We start from the raw sequence: 18,351 nt of genomic DNA, 5'->3' as shown, positions 1-18,351 counted from the left end.
AGAACTCATCTGTGCATAGCTACTGTGGGTAATTAGGTGGATCTTGATTAGATTCCCAGATTGTCTGAGTAGGAAGGCACCCAGACAGATGATGGAGTGCAACTCCAAGTCAATGGCCCAGACAGGAACTGAAACTTTGGTATTATGACCAACTGAGCTAATCTCAGATTAGTGCTGTGGCCTGGGTGACTCAGAACAACACAGAACAGCCTCACCTGTTCCTTGTTCCAGTGTTGTTCCATCTCACAAAGCCTTTATTTCAACAAAAACCAACTGTGATCAAAGTCCTTGGTGATCTTTTCCTCCAACAGAAAAGAGAGTGGCTGGGCCTCACTGAGGGAAATACAGGCATTGGGATGGAAATGGGGTGGGAGGCAGAGCTGGGGGTGTCAGGGGTAAAAATCGATAAAGCCAATTTAATAATGTATAAAAATAATAAAATAATATTGTAAAAATTAATAAAAAAGATATTTTGTGATCGAAAATATGATCCTCGATAGCCACAGTCAGAGACAGCATCAAGCTTGGGTGAACCTCGGACCTCCCTCTGTTCACAAATGCCATCTCCAGGGCTATTTTACACAGATTTTTCTGCCTGAGGCAGAGGTGCCCCTATTCTTTTCTCACTCTGCATATGCATGAAGTCTCTTTTCTCTGTGCAGGGCTGGACAATGCTGTTTCTGGGAGTGTTGATGTCGAGTTAGGGGAATCTGTATTCAGATGTGTGTTCTGACGACTGGTTATCTTGATCGAAGATACTTATTGTGAAAAACACCAATCACTTGTTTTTAAAATTTTAAAAGTTTAATAGTAATAAAATGCTTATAAAAATAGTAATACAGTTAGAGTAATAATAATTTGGAGACTTTGATTTAGGACAATATGAGACAATAGAGACAAAGAGTTAAGGACATCCTGGTGCCTTTTTCTGGGCAGCACGAGCCCGAAAAAGGACCCACGTTAAGAGGGGATTAACCCTTAAAAACAACAGCCTGTTGTATATTCATACACCTCATACATGATGCATAAATTTCATTCAAACGCAGGATTCTGTCTGGGCAGTGTCAGCTTCTTCCTCTGAATCCTGACAGCGCCTATGAGGCAGGGAGAAGTTCATTTCTTCTGATAAGAGGGTGATAAATTCTTTTTCTCTGAAAGATTCAGGTGTCCTGTGGCTGCTATCTCACTGCAAGTCCTTTCTTTAAAAAAAGTATCCTACATAGCGTAGTTTCTATTTTAACATTTTTTTATAATCCAAAACTATATTTAACACACTACTTAAGAGAATTAATACAGCATTACTTTCTAACACAACACATATAATATTCATTTTAACATTTGCGAAAAGCCAATCATAAAATAGGCATTTTTCACAGTAATATCTGTAGTTAATGATGTCACCAAATAGTAAAACCAACTAAAATCAGCCCCAAATATTGAGCTGCTCTTTGTTTTTCCATGAACTCTAAGCCTGATTCTGTTTCCCTGCAGATCTTGGGAAATGTTTCAGAGTTCCAGCGAGTTGTCAACGTGCTGCAGGAGAGGGTGGACTTCGATATTGATGTCAACGCATCTGTCTTTGAAACAAACATTCGAGGTGAGGTGGGGTATTCTGGGGGTCTGTGTGGGGTAAAATACGCATTTTTCACACTTATCAGGTGTTCATCGCTGTTGGGTGTTCTCTGGATAGCCCCGGGAAAGGCCCATCTCCGCACCGGCCACGTCCTTTCGCTTGCTAATGAGCCTTTATTTCCTTGCTGCCATCTGCAATCTCACAATTTCGACGTGGCAACCTGCTGAGTGTCAGTGTTTTCGATTTTTGTTACACATGTAATTTTATTAACAACTTTACTTCACATATATATTTCCTAGAAGCACGAATTATCTCACACCGCACATAACACTGAGGGAGCAGCAGCGCGGCCAGGCCGCGGCTCCCACCGCTCCCTCCCACACGGCGGGCGCCCCTTCCGGCCGCCATGTTGGCGCGTCCCGCGGCTGCGCGCTCGGCGGAGCGGCCCGAGAGGAGGGCTCGCTGTTTGTGTCCCCAGCGCGGAGGCCATGGCGGCCGTGGCGGGGGCCGCCACGGGGCCCGGCTCCGGTACCGGCACCGGCGGCACCCGCGCCCCCACCACCAACATCTTAGCGCAGCTGCGGCACGGGCAGCTGAGCGGCCGCGGGCTGACCCGCGGGGCGCAGGTAACGTGGGAGCTGGGCCGGCCGGGCGGAGCGGGGAGGCCGCGGGGCCTGCGGGGGCCGTGGGGTTTGGGGCCGGGGTTCAGCGCCTCCTGCACGGCCGGGGAGAGCCCGGTGGGGCCTGCTCGGGTAAAACGGCCGCTCCCAGGCCGGGCTCGGCGCTGCGGAGCTCCCCGGGTTTTGCCCCGGTGCCTTCGGGCTCCGAGCGCCGCCTCACCGGGCTCAGCCAGCTCGGGCAGCCCCGAGGAGCAGCGCAGGGTTGTGCCCGGCCGTTCTCCGCCGCTTCGCTCGCTGCGGCCTTCCCTGCAAAGAAAGGAAACTGTGCCTGGGACTGTAACAATGCAGCATCGAAATTTAAACGTATTTCCTGCACAAAGGCAGCCTCGTGGTTTTAGGGCTTAGGAGACATTTTAGCTCTCTAACGCAGGTGGTTTTATGAGAAACTGCTTGAAGTCTGTTTCTTATTTGTCATCTTTCCCAGTTGATGATGCTGGGAAATACCAAGGAGTGAAATCAGTTCCTTACCCCGGGCCTGTGCCTGTCGTGTGCTGATACTTTTTTAGGAAAAACTGCTCAAGGATAGTGGACTATTAATTTCTTTTTATGGAGAATAAGTGGCATTTTTCTTGCACGTTAAATGCAAAATGGTGCAAAGACTTGGAAAATGAAGCGTGAGGTACAGAACTTGCGTTCAGGTTCTGATTTATTGAGCTGAAGTATCTTAAGAGAGGTCAGATGGAATAAAAAATGGCATTTCTCTAATTTACTAGTGCAGACAACAGCATTTTTCTTGATAAACAAGGATTCTGAGCAATTATTAAGAGAAGATTTTTTTATGCCTTTTCAGGACTACCTAAAAACAGAGGCCAGACAAAATTAGGGAATAAAAAGCAGTTATATTTATTGAAGGGCCTTCAGGTACATACAGGGCAGACAAAGCCCCCCAGATCCACCCAAAAATGGACCACAGGTCACTGGTTTTCACACTTTTATAAGTTTGGTCCATTTACATATTGGGGGTTAATCTTCCAATTCCAGCTCCAGGTAATGAAGTCATTTACCCCAGGTTTGCTCCCCCAACTCCCTTTAGTTTCCATCTGTGGGCCCTGAGGCAGTGAGGTGTCCTTGATTGCCAGGCCTGGAGAGGAATTGTTGTGTCTGCCCAAGCTGGGAAAGCAGCAGCTCACACTGAGTGTGGGGTTTGGAGTTCTACACTAAAAAACTGCAGGGTTACAAATATATGGAAAATAGAAAAGCTCAAATCTTAAAGGCACCATATTCACCATGAATGTCCATGCCTCGTTCTCTAGCAGAGAGGTAAAAGAGCAGCTATTTTTACAGCTATTTTGTCCTTATTTTGCTGCTTCCTCAGCTACTAGTTTGGTTAATCCTTAAGAAGAGCCACTAATTTGCATCAGTACAAACCTGTATTGACTCTTCTCCTTGGGATTGATTTAGGAATTGGACAAACTCTCACTGCATTCCCTGTCCACCTCTGCACTCTTTCTTTCATGCACCTCCTCAGCCACTGCACTTTCAGTCAGGTAAACCTGGACCAACCTTTATGCACCTCTGTTGTCTGTAGGATGGTGCTTCCACCTCTGGGCTTTGGTTTGCTTGAAAAATGCAGTGATACTCTTTTCATTTTAGGCTTTTAAGCTTTTATAACAATCAAGGAAATCTCTCCTGGTTTCATCCTCCTTATAATGCCCAAAATTTACGTGGGTTTTTGTTCCTGGGGTTTGGTTTGATTTTGCTTGAAAAATTTTGGCATCCTTGTGCTGCCCAGAGAGTTAAACCTTGGACACATAGACCTCCCACAACTCCATAAGTGCCATAGGAGGGTATTTTAAATCATTTTGTGTCAGAGCATGGAGTGACAGGACAAGGGGGAATGGTTTCAAATTGACAGAGGGCAGTGTTGGATGGCATACTGGGAAGAAATTCTGCCTTGTGAGGGTGGGCAGGCCCTGGCACAGGGTGCCCAGAGCAGCTGTGGCTGCCCCTGGATCACTGGCAGTGCCCAAGGCCAGGCTGGACAGGGCTGGGAGCAACCTGGGACAGTGGAAGGTGTCCCTGCCATGGCAGGGGTGGCACTGGATGGGATTTAAGGTCCTTCCCAATCCAAACCATTCTGTGATTCACTTAAACTCAAGCAGGGGGAATAAATCCCTGAATGATTTTGAACTTTATGAATTCTGTGTCTCTTTACTTTTATCTCAAATCAGTTTTTTGTTTGTAGACAATCTAAATATAAAACACTTTGATGTAACTTTTAGAGAAGCAGTTTTGGCTGCTTTCCTTTTTTTTTTTTAAGTTCTATTTTTTATCACAGCATTCCCAGTTTTCCTGCAGTTGGCTCCTCAATGGCAGCGTGGGAGCCCTTGCTTACATTTCTGAGCTGATTTATTCCTGCAGAGCCTCAGAGCAGGTCAGGTTGCTGTGTTGGGGTGTAGAGCAAGTCATGAGTGTCCTTGAAGCACTTCCTAGCTGTGTTTTGGAAGGAAGTTTTGTGTCATGTGCTGCCTGCACTGCACTGCTGGTGTCCTGTAGGGAGGGGAAACCCTTGTCAAGATGTGAATTCAGGGAGATTTTGAGCACAATTCTGTGCTGGGGTGCCTGCCATGGGCAGCAGTGGCATTTAGCCCTGAACAAAGCTTTGTGTGCTATTCTTAGGTGATCTCAAGATCCATTTTTGTATGGGGAAAGCAGGGGCTTAGCTGTGAGCTGGGAAGGATCACTGCATCTAAAAGTTCACACTCTGATCTTACAGGGACATAAAAGCATTTCTGACAGCAGCAGCCCCCTGAATATCTGGCAGTTTTGAGGTCAGCTGAGGCTCTGAAATCTGGATCCCTGAGTGTTCCTGCTGTGCTCACCCACCCAGAACCCTTGGCTTCCTTGCCAGTTGGTGTCTTGCTTTATTATTAATAATAAATCATTCAGAGAAGGGCAGCAGAGCTGGGGAGTCATATGAGGAGTGGCTGAGGGAGCTGGGAAAGGAGCTCAGCCTGGAGGAGAGGAGGCTCAGAGGGAAATTCTGGCTCTGCACAACTCCTGGCAGGAGGGGACAGCCAGGTGAGGCTTGGGGACAGAGACAGGAGGAGAGGGAACGGCCTCAGGCTGGGCCAGGGGACGTTCAGCTTGGACAAGAGGAGGAATTTCTTAATGGAAAGGGTGGACCAGGCAGGTTGGACAGCAGGAGTTATGGAAAGGATGGACCAGGCAGGTAGGACAGCAGGAGTTATGGAAAGGATGGACCAGGCAGGTTGGACAGCAGGAGTTATGGAAAGGATGGACCAGGCAGGTTGGACAGCAGGAGGAGTTTCCCTTGGAAAGGATGGATCAGGCAGGTTGGACAGCAGGAGGAGTTTCCATGTGGAAAGGATGGATCAGGCAGGTTGGACAGCAGGAGGAGTTATGGAAAGGATGGATCAGGCAGGTTGGACAGCAGGAGGAGTTGTGGAAAGGATGGATCAGGCAGGTTGGACAGCAGGAGGAGGAGTTATGGAAAGGATGGACCAGGCAGGTTGGACAGCAGGAGGAGTTTCCCCATGGAAAGGATGGATCAGGCAGGTTGGACAGCAGGAGGAGTTATGGAAAGGATGGATCAGGCAGGTTGGACAGCAGGAGGAGTTTCCCCATGGAAAGGATGGATCAGGCAGGTTGGACAGCAGGAGGAGTTGTGGAAAGGATGGATCAGGCAGGTTGGACAGCAGGAGGAGGAGTTATGGAAAGGATGGACCAGGCAGGTTGGACAGCAGGAGGAGTTGTGGAAAGGATGGATCAGGCAGGTTGGACAGCAGAAGTTTCCCCATGGAAAGGATGGATCAGGCAGGTTGGACAGCAGGAGGAGTTTCCCCATGGAAGGATGGATCAGGCAGGTTGGACAGCAGGAGGAGTTATGGAAAGGATGGATCAGGCAGGTTGGACAGCAGGAGTTTCCCCATGGAAAGGATGGATCAGGCAGGTTGGACAGCAGGAGGAGTTTCCCCATGGAAAGGATGGAGCAGGCATTGTCAGGGGCTGCCAGGGAGATGGTGGAATCCCCATCCCTGGAGATCCCAAGGAACAATGGGGCTGGTTGATAGGGTGAGGATAAATCACAGGTTGGGCTCTTGGTCCTGGAGGTCTTTTCCAATCGAAATGATTCTGTGATAAGAAGTTGATTAGCTAAGGCAGGTTTCAGCAGGTACTGCCATTATTTGTTCTGTATCCATTTTATCCATATTGCTGGCATCAGCTGCTGCCCTGCACACAAGCCTCAGTGTTGGTATCACATTGCATAACCTTGGATCAGGATTTGCCCTGCCCTGAGCACAGTGCAAGGGCTTTGCAGGTGCTGGCAACCAGTGGCAGAAGAATTTTCCAGAAGTGACACATATCTAACAAGGGGAGGAATATTGGTTGTGAGGGGCCGGGTGTGTTGTCCTCCTTGGGGCACAGCTGTGCCATGGACCACAGGCTCTGGGACAAGTTTGTGCTGCTGTTCCTTGAAAGCCAAGAACACTCTGGCTCAGCTGATCCAGTTCAAATCTGCTTAGCAAGAAGGTGCAGACTTCATCTGCTGCAAGCTGTGAACAGCATGGATGTGGCATCAAACCAGAGGGTGTTTGGGTGCAGCTCTGGGAATCCCTGTGGACAGAGCAGTGTCATAATGGACTGACCAGGGATTTGTTGGCAAACCAATGTGCTCCTGCTGCAGTCCCAAGAGCTGGGTGTCTGCACTGCTCTCACCCTCATAGGATTACCAGGACTTAGCTGAAACAACAAGAATGGAAAAAAGGATCCATTTTTCCAGTTGTATTTCATGCTTTGCTATCCCTAGGAGCAAACACTTCCTTTAGCAGCATAGTCCCTATCCACTGTAAAAAAGCTCTGTGGAAGGAAAACATTTTCTCCCTCAGACATCCAGATTTCAGCTTATCAGCATCCTAACCCTGAGAAAAGATTTTGGTTTTGAGTCAGTTTTTTGTCTCCTCCTTACAAGAGCACCAACAAAACAACATTCACGTGAATATAATCCACTTGAGGAGCTCTGATTGTGTGGGTGTTAGCAGGCTTAGGCTCTTCAGGGGAGGACAGTGAGGGAGTGTTGGAAAGCCTGGACGTGCTTTTGTTATGTAACAACACCAGAGCTCTGTCATGCACTAGAAATGCTCCAAAAAGTGCCTGTGTTGGATTTAAGCTGTGTTGGTGTCTGATTTTTTTTGTGTGGCTGAAGATGAGTGAGAAGAAAAATGTAGATGTGATACTCTTTTTCTTAGATAGCCCTACAGATTTTGTTTTCTTTCAAAAAGAAATAAAGAAGAAACTTAGGAAGTTCTAAGGAAAAAGGAAAAGTAGTAACTAAGAAAAAGGAAAAGTAGTAACTAAGAAGTTAATCTAAGGAAAGGTTAAGACTAAGTTTTTCTAAGGAAAAGTAGTAACTAAGAAGTTAATATAATTTTGGTGTAATTATGCATATTGATTTATTTTTGATTTATTTATTGATTTATTTTGATTTATTTATTGATTTATTTGATTTATTTATTGATTTATTAATTGATTTATTTTTCTCTGAGAGTAAGGTCAGCAAAGCAAATATTGGTAGCTCTGTTCTGATCTGGTACATCCTGTAGTGGGTTTGGAGAGCTGCTGGTATTAAAGGTCTGTGTTGGAATTGGAGATTCAGGAGACCAGTTCTTGGTAGATCAGCTCTTCTCCCAGTTCTGGTGAGCAGAGCTGTGGTCTGGGAGCTGTGGCAATGGTGAGGCGTGGCTGGAAGCTCTGGCATGGTTTATCCCAGGACAGTGAGTCCCTGGGTTCATGCCTGGCTTTTGGCTTGGCAGGAGAAGGGATGGGGGCCCATGCAGGGCTGGGGAGGATGGAGAAACAGGGAATCCAGCTGAGGGAATCCTGATCTGCACTTGGAAAATCAAGGAGCTGGAGAGAGGCTGGACATAAGTGCTGTTACATGGACTTCTCCCAGCAGAGTTTCCTTTCAGAATTAATGTTTGTGTTTGATCAGAGCTGAGCTGTGAGTGACCACGGTGTGCTCTGCCCTGGAGCTGCAGGGCTCTGTGGGATCTCAACACCTCAGGACAGATGTGCAGAGAGACCGAGACCACCCTTGGGGGGCTCGGAGGTCCTGGAATGTTGCCAGAAGTGTCTGGTGGCTGGACTTTGATCCTGCACGGGAGATGACACCTGTATGAGGATGGGAGGATTTCACTGGGTGAATGGTGAAGGGATAAGTTAATTAGAGTGTGAAACACAGGGTTTAGGATTTCTGTACAGGGGGGTCTAAAGAAGTAAGATGGAGGAATTGGGGTGTGTCCTGTCCTTCTTCTTCTTCTTCTTGGCCTCCATCTTCTGTGGTGATGGTGGCACTTTGGGATTGGTCTTTACTAGAAGTGCACTGGTTAATAAGGGTAGAAGGTATTGGGGAAAATTGATAAATATTGTATACGTAATTTTGAGTATAAAGATAGGTGAGCGCCCCAGGGGCTTGCAGAGTGTGCTCATGGCTGGCTGCTGTGCAGACCTCTGTCGGGCTGAAAGAAAATCTTTTAGATAAACAATTAATAAACACCGAGACCGAGAAAAGATCTGAAGTCTCTTCTCGTCCTTTGAAGCGCCGGTTGTCCAAGGCCACCCCGGGCCTTTCCAGGTCACCCAAACAGCCGAGAAACCAACAAGTGGCATCCCTGAGCTATCTCCGGTCATAAATCAGCAAAGAGAAACATGGAAATCAACAGGGCTCAGCTTCTCCCTTGGAACACTTTCCAGAATTGCTCCATGGGCCAGCAGCTGTGTTCCTGCAGAGCTGCTGTGTTCAAACCAACACTTGCGGGGTCATTTGTCTTGGTTACAGGCTTTTGTGGGAAAAGTTGTGTGAGGGAGGAGACAGCTCAGCCAGGCTGATGGATGGGTGTTAGCACCTGGAAAGGAAAAGGGAGTGCAGGGCTGGAATGGTGAGGCACTCCCCAAAATCCTGAATAGTCATTCTCCTGGCAGACTGTCAGAGATGACTTCCTAAGTTATTACTGTTCAGAGGAAAATTAAACATTTAATTGCACAAATTTTAGTTTCCTGGTTTTTTTTTAAAGGTACAGCTTTAAAGGCTTGAAGGAAAGGATTTGCAAAGGATTCAGTTTTATTGGGAATACAGAGAGACCATGTGCTTGCATCTCTTTGTTGAGATCCATAATTTTGTGCCTGTTTGCTTTTAAACTTTCAAGACATTTGAATAGATACTTCAGAAGGGATCATGGAAAATCCTGAGAATGGAAATTCTGCTTTTTTAAAAAGCACTTCCAGTGTTAATTTGTGGTTGCAATGAGAAATGGAATTAAAAAACCTTGTAAGTGATGTGTCATAGCTGTGAATCCTGTCACAGCAGGATCCCTTCAGTGCTGTGAAGGATGCCTGGACACCTGAGTCACTGGTTTGCTTTCTGAAAGATGACAGCAAACACTCAGCAAGACAGTGGAATGTTTGAAGGGTAAAATGTAAAATAGAGACACAATTTTATCAGGAGCCTGTTTGCCCTGCCCTGGAGAGCAAAGGGAGGATTAGCTCCTGGGATTTCTGCTGCTCTCACCACTGCTGGTGGTCAGCAGTTTGGGGAAGACACTGAGAGGTGTCACTGAGCACAGCTCAGCTTAGGAAAATCAGAGGTTTGCTTTGTAGGGCAAGGAGAATTGTCACAGTGTGGGAACAGAAGGATTTGGGAGCAACTTTATCTCCAAGAGATCTCAGGGCAGTAAGAAATGTTTTGGCAATGCTGAGCTCTTGCCAGGGCATGGACACAGAGCAGGGGGGAAGAGCTGTTCCTGTGCCTGGAGGATGGGCAAAGTGGAGGGGACAAGGAAAAAGGAGACAGACTGATCAAGGGGTGGATTTAGGCAAATATTAATTTGTAATTTCATGAAGATGCAGGTATTATTCATAATATTCTTTATGCCATCAGGGGAGGTTTAGGCTGGATATTAGGAAAAGGTTTTTCCCCCAGAGTGTGCCCAGGCTCCCCAGGGAATGGGCACAGCCTCAAGGCTCCAGAGCTGCAGGAGTATTTGGACATCACTGCCAGGGATGCCCAGGGTGGGGCTGTTGGGGTGTCTGTGCAGGGTGAGAATCTGGGCTTGACAGTCCTTGTGTGTCCCTTCCAAGATGGGACATTCTGTGCTTCTTATCATTTTTTGAAAGATTTAAAAGACAGTAGGATTAGAAAGAAATTTAAACTAAATACTGAGAGGTGTGTGCAGTGTCTTTTTCCAGCCCTTTGTATACTGTCAAGGAAAATTATGCACAGAAGTTACTTAAACTGTGTAGTTGGAAAGTGTTCCCATGGTAGTTATCAGTCTTTGGAGTAATCTCCTGGGAAATCCTGAGCTGCAGTTCCTTAGGAGTCTTTAAAGAGAAAACCACTCAGTCTGTTCTACCTTGCAGGCATGGCTGGGCTGGTGACAGATTTTTTATTTCTGAATTTAAATCCTCTCCAAGGTCTGTGATTGCCCTTCCAGCAAATGGCTTTGTGGCATGGCTGGAGCAGGGGGACATGGAGGTCCTGGTGAGGTGGGGATCACCTGCCTGGGCAGCAGCATTCAGGGCACCACAGGTGTAAAAGCAGGATTGTACAGACACCTTTGGACTGGGACACAGCTTGGGAGCTCTGGGTGAGCTGCTGTGTGCTCAGGGATCAGAACAGAACCACTCTGCAGAGCCCCAGTGTGCTCACCTCAGGTTTCTCTGTCTGTGAGCCAGAGCTGGGATGTGTTGCAGCAATGTGGGCAGTGGTCTCTGCAGCCCTGGTGTTTGTACCAGTTTGGTTTGCTGTGCCTGGCTCTTACAGAGGTTTGTGCTGCTGCTCTGTTTTCCCAGAAGGGATCCTTATTCCCTAACATAATGTAATGCATGACAATTCCAAACCCAGCTGCCAGCACTTGGGGAGATTCTGGCTTTTCATGGATTCCTCTTCCAGCTGGGCTGCTGCAGCCTCTACTTCTTGCTAGATTTTACCTAACTTCTCACATTTTGTTGCAAGATTTCAGGTATTTTATCCAGAGCTTTTCAGTGAATGAAGAAAATCAGTGTTGGATTGCACTTTTTGTGCTTGAATGAGACCAGAAAATTCCACAGAGGAAAGGAGCCCTAAAAGACCCAGTGCTGATTTTGATGACTATTCAGTAAAATATTCCCAAAAAGAAAACCATTTTTGCTTATAAATGAAAGGCATTGACTAGCTGCTGTTATGGAAAACAGGAGATGCAGTTTTTGACCAAAATGGCTGTGAAGAAAGACAGCTCCACAAAGTCTGATTGAATTTTAATCCCTTCCCAGAATCCAGAATTCTTTGCATTGGCAAATACCACCCGGCCACAATGGAAATATCCAGAGCCAGGGTAGCCTCAAATACAGAGCAGAGCTTGCAGTGAAACCAAAGATGTGTTAAATCAAGAGCAAGAAAACCTTTTTTTAATTTTTTTTCTTTTGAAAGCAGATAAAAGATGATGAGAGCAAGGAAACATTTGCTTCACTCTTTGAGAATTTCAGTTCTGAAAGTTTCCTGTGGCTGCCTCTCAGAGCCTGGGGCAGGGAGAGGAAGCCCTGCTAGTACAGAAATGGGAGTGGAGATGGCTCAGATGGATCCTGCCCCAAACCAAGAAGCACACATGTGATTAACAGTGTGGTGTTAAACCCAGCACAAGGTTTTAATGTTAATTAAAGGCTTTTGGCCTTCCCTGGGAGCATTTAAGTGCTGAATTCTTCTCTGTGCTGCTGGAACCTGTGATGGCAGCCTGTGCACGTCATCCCTGCCTCTGGTATCTTCCACATCAGCTGGAGCTGGAGAGTTGGACTCTTTCCCTGGCATTTTCTGTGTGTTCTGTGCACTCTGCCCAGCAATTAATCCCATTCCTCCCACTGCCTGTGGGTTTGTCCTCCTCCCACACCTGGGATGGGGCAGTGGCAGAGCTCCTTTGGCTCACTCTGTGCTTGGTTTCTCAAGGGGAAATGGAATCTGTGACTTCCAAGGAGCTGACCCAGAGGATGAGAAGTGATTTTGGCTTTCTGGTTTGATCCTCTGCTCTTTCTCCTGCTCAGAAGGAAACTGTGTCATTCTCCAGCAGTGCTGGTTGATTGCTCTGATTCAGAAAGCAGGGAGAAGTTAAAAACTGGAGAGAATTTTATGTCCCAAGTGTGCTCATGGTGCTTCAATCACTCCTTGTAGCAAGAAAACCTGGTACTTCAAGATCCTTGAAGTTCTTATTTATTTGAAATTCTTATTTACCTAAAAATTGAGGTATTTCATCAGGAAAAGAATCCTGAATACTTGGGAATCTTACAAAGAGGGTGAGGACCCACATCAGCCTCATTGCCAGGCTGAGTTCTCAGCTTGAATCAGTTCTCTGATCTTCCTGTAAATCCAGAGAGCAAAGGGTTAAATTCTGCCAGGAGTTGGAGTATATTTGCATATAATTGCCTAATCAGGAATTGAATGGCCCTTTGGAATTGTGCACTGAGCTGTGTCTGAGAACCATGTCTTGGCTGAAAGAATGAGTGAGATTTAAGCAGCTGGGAGGGAAATGTCACTGAACCCCAGGAAGGTGCAGAGCAGAGCGGCTCAGGGCTTTAGCCTGGGAGTGAGGGCCAGCCCACAAATGTGCCAGGGTGGATACCAGGGAAAGGCTCTTCCCCAGAGGGTGCTGGCACTGCCCAGGCTCCCCAGGGAATGGGCACGGCCCCGAGGCTGCCAGAGCTCCAGGAGCTGCCAGGGGTGCCCAGGGTGGGGCTGTTGGGGTGTCTGTGCAGGGCTGGGGCTGCCCTGGCTGATCCTGGGGGTCCCTCCCAGCTCAGGACATTCTGTTTTCCAAGGTTTGCCTTGAGGTGCTGACCAGAGGATTGGAATTTTCTTTATTTAGTTGTTTTTATTTGGAGACCACATAAATCATTAGTAAATCCAAGCAAAAATCCTGCTGGAATTGTTTTCTGCTCTACCTTCTCCCTGTATTGGGATTGGTGTAGGCACCTCTGAAGTACCACAGAGGAAAGGAGTTAAATTTGATCAGCATTGACTGCATGGTGGATTTTAATTGAATGCCCTCAGCTCCTCCTTGACAGATCTGGCATTAACCTGGAAGTATTCAGACTTCAAAGCATCTTTTGTGGATTTTAAGCAGAATATTTTAGTCTTGTGCTCCTACTTTTTTTTTTTAGGTGTTAAACACGGTGATGAACATTAAGATTTTTTTTTTTACTTTAGGGAAGAAGGGGGAACATTGAAGAAAGTTTGGACAGCTGTAGTAGTAAATGCCAAGTGTTCTTTTCTGTGGTTGCAGCCTGTTTTCAGGATAATGCCAGCATTGTTGTTCTGCTGATTTAGTTGGTGATCTCCTTTTAAAACCAGCCCAAGACTACAGAGGGAATTTTCTCTCTTTGATATGTTCCTGCTTGTAAACCTTTGTGGTTTGGGTCATTGCTGTGACCAATGACTGCAGGGATTTGGCTGAGGAAATTCTCCTTTCTAGCTGAATGCATCAAGTAATGAAGCCTTCCCCTCCTCAGCACTCTCCACCTCAGAGCAGTGTAATTTGAGATGGTCTCAGGGCACCCATTTCCTCCTTCACTGACCTGTCAGCTGCAGCTCTGCTAATGGAATTGTTTAGAGACTAATGTGCTGCCATTTTAAAATACACAATCAATATAAAAATACAGAATGAGATTGTGTACTCTAAATGACATCTGCTTTAAGCTCTGTGCTGCTTAAGATACTTTACATCTGTAAAATTCTGCAGCTGCCTGTGCTGGATAAATTGCTGCATGGAGGAAAGAGGTGCTGGATTGTCACTATAGGACACAAAACAACACGACACAAACCACTGCTCTCAAGGTAGAAAAAAGGAAGTTTATTTTATTTATTTCTGACTCCAACATTTATAGTTTTCCAAGAGTGACAGTGGATTGGAGGGTGACAGTGCCACCTCTCCAATGACACTGGACAAACCAACAATCCATTAAATTTCTCCTCCTCCATAGAATGCAAAACAATAAGTTATTTACAGAAAGTGTGTGAGAAAGTTTGCTACAAGAATGTAAATATCAGAAGGCTTAGAAAATCTTAAAAAATCAGGGTGACACTGGATGTTGTGAGCTCTTTTTCCAGGAAGGTGATAAGTTTATTTTCCTGGTTTTGAAGCTCTGGACACATGAATCACATTCTTCCTTCTTTGCAGATCACAGAGGCCTTGTTGAAGGAGAGAGATAAACAGGCAAAATGGAATGGGATCCCCTTGCTGTTGCAGAAGCTGTATGAGCACAGCCACCCAAACAGTGACTTCTCCCAGTGCCAAAGCATCCTAAAGGTACTGCCTGCACCCTTCTTCCTAAAGCTTCAGATGATTTTGTTGTGGTTTTCTTTAAAGTCTACTGTGCTCATACTGTATGAATTTTTTTAGCTGTCTGCATGATGATATCTGTCAGAAATTGGCTGGTTGGTAAGAGCTGGGGGTGCAGGTGATGATTAGTCACACAGATAGTGGAAGATAATTGTGTTTACAGTGATGAACAGTTTTCTTTTTGAACCATCTCTTTATTTTTCTCCTACCTGCAGGAAATTTCTCCACTTCTCTCGATGGAAGCCATGGTTTATGTCACAGAAGACAGAAAAGCTGCTCAAGAGTCCAGTTTCCCCAACACATACACGTTTGATTTGTTTGGAGGAGTCGATGTGAGTGTGTTTTTTCAGTATCTAAAGATCTGCATGATAATCATCCCACTGAAAAATCTCTTCAGTGAGGTCTTTGAAGCTTCTAATTGCAAGCTGCAGAATGACTTTAGCAATTTAATGTAAAGCATTAGAATTGTGCCACTTTCTGTTAATCAAAATTGGAAAAGGGTGTATTTTTCAAGGTACTACATGCAAAGTGAGGTGTTTAGTTCTTATGTGATACAGAATACTTGGCTGTTTCTTTAGTCAGTCTTTTTTTACCTTAAAAAATATTAGACCTTTAGTTCTGAATGAAGACAGTTTCAAATAATTCCTGGTTGTGAGATAAAATAACCCAATTGGCATTGGAGCAGTGAGAATTTCACTTAACACTGGAGGATCTGTGGCTGTTTAAGCACACCAGGGCTCTGTTTTAACCAGGTTATCTGTGTTTATTGCTTCATCTCTGGCAAAGTTTTCAAGCAGAACTTGAAGGTTTCTGTGGACATTCTGGCAATTTATCATTTTGTTTATTTGCTTTAATTCTACATTGCACAAATACCCATTTGCTCAGTTTTATGGTGCCCAACTCTGACTTTGCTTTCATTAGAAATGTATTATTTGTATTTTCCAGTGAACTAATTAACACTCTCTTTAGTTTAACTAAACAGATTTTGCTATTTATTTTTTGTCACATTTATTTTTTGTTATTTTGTCTTTGTAACAGAAATAACATTTTTGTTATTTTATTTTTTTACACAAGTAAAAGCTTGCTTTTACTTAAAGCTGCTGTTGATGTTTTGAAATGAGCACTGGTTTAGTTGCTGCTGTCAGTTGATGGCAAAAGCCTTCAGCTACCCAAGCAAATGAGAACACTATGAAAATACTTTAAATTTCCCATGTTTTTAAAGGGAAATAGTGGTAATTTTGTATAAATGATTTTAACATAGTGCACAGAATCTGTGTGTTTTGGGGACAAGTTTTTGGTTTGGTTGGTTGGGGCTTGGTTGGCATCTCCCTTGGGCTGGAGATGGTAAATATCAAATCCACCATACCTGGTGGTATGGTCAGAGATTTGGATTGAGGTGGGTTTAATGTGATTAAAGGCAGTGATGGAAGCCAGTGCTGTGTGTTTCCAAAAATCCTGCTCTAGGATCTGAAAGGGAAGAAGTTTGATCTGCTGGTGCTGTGTGTGCCATGTGCTGATTTATGTTGCAATATTTTGAGCTGTGGAACATGAGTAACTTTGAAGGGCACTCAGTTTGCTGTGTACTCTCTAGGCTACACTGTGTGAGAGTTAAAATATTTTTGGATTCTGACAGTCTTTACATTGAGGAAGAACAAAACCAGCTTGGTGGTTCCTCCCTTTGTATGGATCCATGTAAAATAAACACCTGAGAGTATAAATACACAAACCTCATGGATTTTATACCTGAATGTAACCCCATCCCAAGAAACTGGATCTCATAATTCCCTTTCTGCTCCTTCTGCCTTTGGGGAGAGGCAGAAACCCCAAGAATTAAAGCATAAACCCCAAACTTTGAGAGGTGCATTCTCCTCCTAAAACACAAACAATTAATATGAGATCTGTATTACTGCAGTCATTTTTCTCTACCCTATTAATGCTACAGCTACTACTACAAATATTGCTAAAAATGGATATTCCTCTTAAAAGCTGCCAATTTATTTATTTGTTGGTGCTTTTAATGTAGCTTCCAGTGATGTCAAGGTGGTTTCCTCTGTATGGATCAATAGTTCATTAAAAGAAGATGGGACAAATAGATGTTGTAAACTCTCAAATATCTTGTGAGTTGGCACTGATATTTATTATTGAGTGATACCTGCATTGCTGTCAACAATTTTAAGCTGAATTTTAAAACCAACAGCATTTGCAGTAGTTCTTGCAGAAGTCATCAGTTCCTTCTGTTTGCCAACTTTCATTTTTAAATAAAGTGCTGTTTTTTCAAATATTTAAAGCCAAACTAGACTAGAGCAACTAAAGATCAGTTCTACATCAGTCAGAGCCACAGTCCTGATTTTGCTAAGCTGATAATATTCCTTAAATGGAAATATAAATGTAAATATACATCCAGGATCCTGTACACAAGCAGTGGCTTTTTGGTGCTGAGATAAAATCTGGAGCTGCTAAATTCTGTCTGGACCTGAAATGTTTTTGAAGCCCAGCAAGATTTAGTGACTTTGCAAAATTTGCATCTCTTTGCAGATTATTGCTAAAGATTGCTTATTTTAAGAGATGTGTGATCACCATCCTTGATGTTATCTGGAGGCATGTGAAATTACATTCCTTGCAAGCTCAAATTCTTTAAAACTTGCCAGTGGGAGATTATTTTGTACAGCTCTTACTGTTTCTTCAGGGTAAATGCAACTATAATTTGTCAATATGATTTTGACACCAGTTGGGGTTTGATTGTAGAGCCTTCATTATTCATCTCTGTGACTTCAGCAGAAACAGGTTTGGGTTTGACATTGGCAAATTAATTGGTTATTTGTATCTCAGTGATCATTCCCTTAATTCTTTGTCTTATTTTTACAGCTTTTAGTAGAAATTCTCATGAGACCAACTCTTATTACACAGAAAAAGAAGCAGAAAAGTAAGTAAATAGGTGGTTTATCTCTTTCTTTTCCCCAGTTATGCCTGATGGTTCTGCTTCAGACAGAAATTGTTCTATTTTTCTGTTATTCCCTTTCCATCCCAGCAATTTCCTGTTGATTCATTTAGGAGTGAATCACTGTTTCTTTGTTCTCCCTGGTACTGATTTGTGCTGGGATTTGGGAGAGTCACCTGTTTGTGGCACAGTTCTGGAGCTTCATACACTCAGCACAACAAACTTGACTCAAAGCACTAAATCTGCAATCACTGGAAACTCTTCTTGTTCCTGTGGCTACAGCTACAGTGAAAAATTATTAATAATAAACCAAAAACCATTGTTTATGTCATGGGAGCTGCAGAGATTGTAAGATGAGTAGCTCAGGAGAACAGCATGCTTTTTGTTACATGACTGCTCATTTCCTCATTGCTGTAAGGACAGGGGGTGCAGTGAGTTCAGCTCAACCTTCCTGCTGGAGCAGCTTGGCTCCATTTTCATTTCCCTGCTTGGGATTCTGCTGGTGCTCTGCTGAGGGAAGGGAATGTCATGGTGCACCCTGTGCCTGCCAGCCAGGGAACTTCAAAGGTGGAGTGACTTCAACTGGAGCTTCAGGCAGTTGAAGGTCTGTACTGAAAACATGTTTTAAATATTAAAATGCTGTGGCAAAGCAGATTGGAAGTTTTTCTATGAAGCCCAAGTGCTGAGAAACCAAGCATGAGTTTCTAGTGGAGAAAACTGCTCGAACTGATATTTTTTTCTCCATACAAAACTAATTCAACATGTGAACAGGTCGGGTGTAGAGTGTTTGTTGTGGCTTCTATCCCATAAAGCATTTGCATGTGTGCTGTGAGCTGGCAG

General features: G+C 44.6%; 1 protein-coding gene across 1 annotated transcript in view; it reads left to right on the top strand.

The window, feature by feature from the left end:
- Positions 1–91: 91 nt before the first annotated feature.
- TRPC4AP (transient receptor potential cation channel subfamily C member 4 associated protein) overlaps positions 92–18,351 on the top strand; it is a 39,918-nt gene continuing 21,658 nt past the window's right edge. Inside the window, exons 1-6 of the mRNA XM_058036579.1 lie at positions 92–139; positions 1,492–1,597; positions 1,916–2,199; positions 14,412–14,540; positions 14,789–14,905; positions 17,439–17,496. Of these exons, the coding sequence (XP_057892562.1) occupies positions 92–139; positions 1,492–1,597; positions 1,916–2,199; positions 14,412–14,540; positions 14,789–14,905; positions 17,439–17,496 (742 nt within the window). The remainder of the gene's footprint in view (positions 140–1,491; positions 1,598–1,915; positions 2,200–14,411; positions 14,541–14,788; positions 14,906–17,438; positions 17,497–18,351) is intronic.

This window comes from Melospiza georgiana, chromosome 17 (assembly GCF_028018845.1).
Source record: "Melospiza georgiana isolate bMelGeo1 chromosome 17, bMelGeo1.pri, whole genome shotgun sequence".
Lineage (NCBI taxonomy): Eukaryota > Metazoa > Chordata > Aves > Passeriformes > Passerellidae > Melospiza > Melospiza georgiana.
Note: the sequence above shows the minus strand (reverse complement) of the source record. Positions and strands in the feature narration are given on the sequence as shown.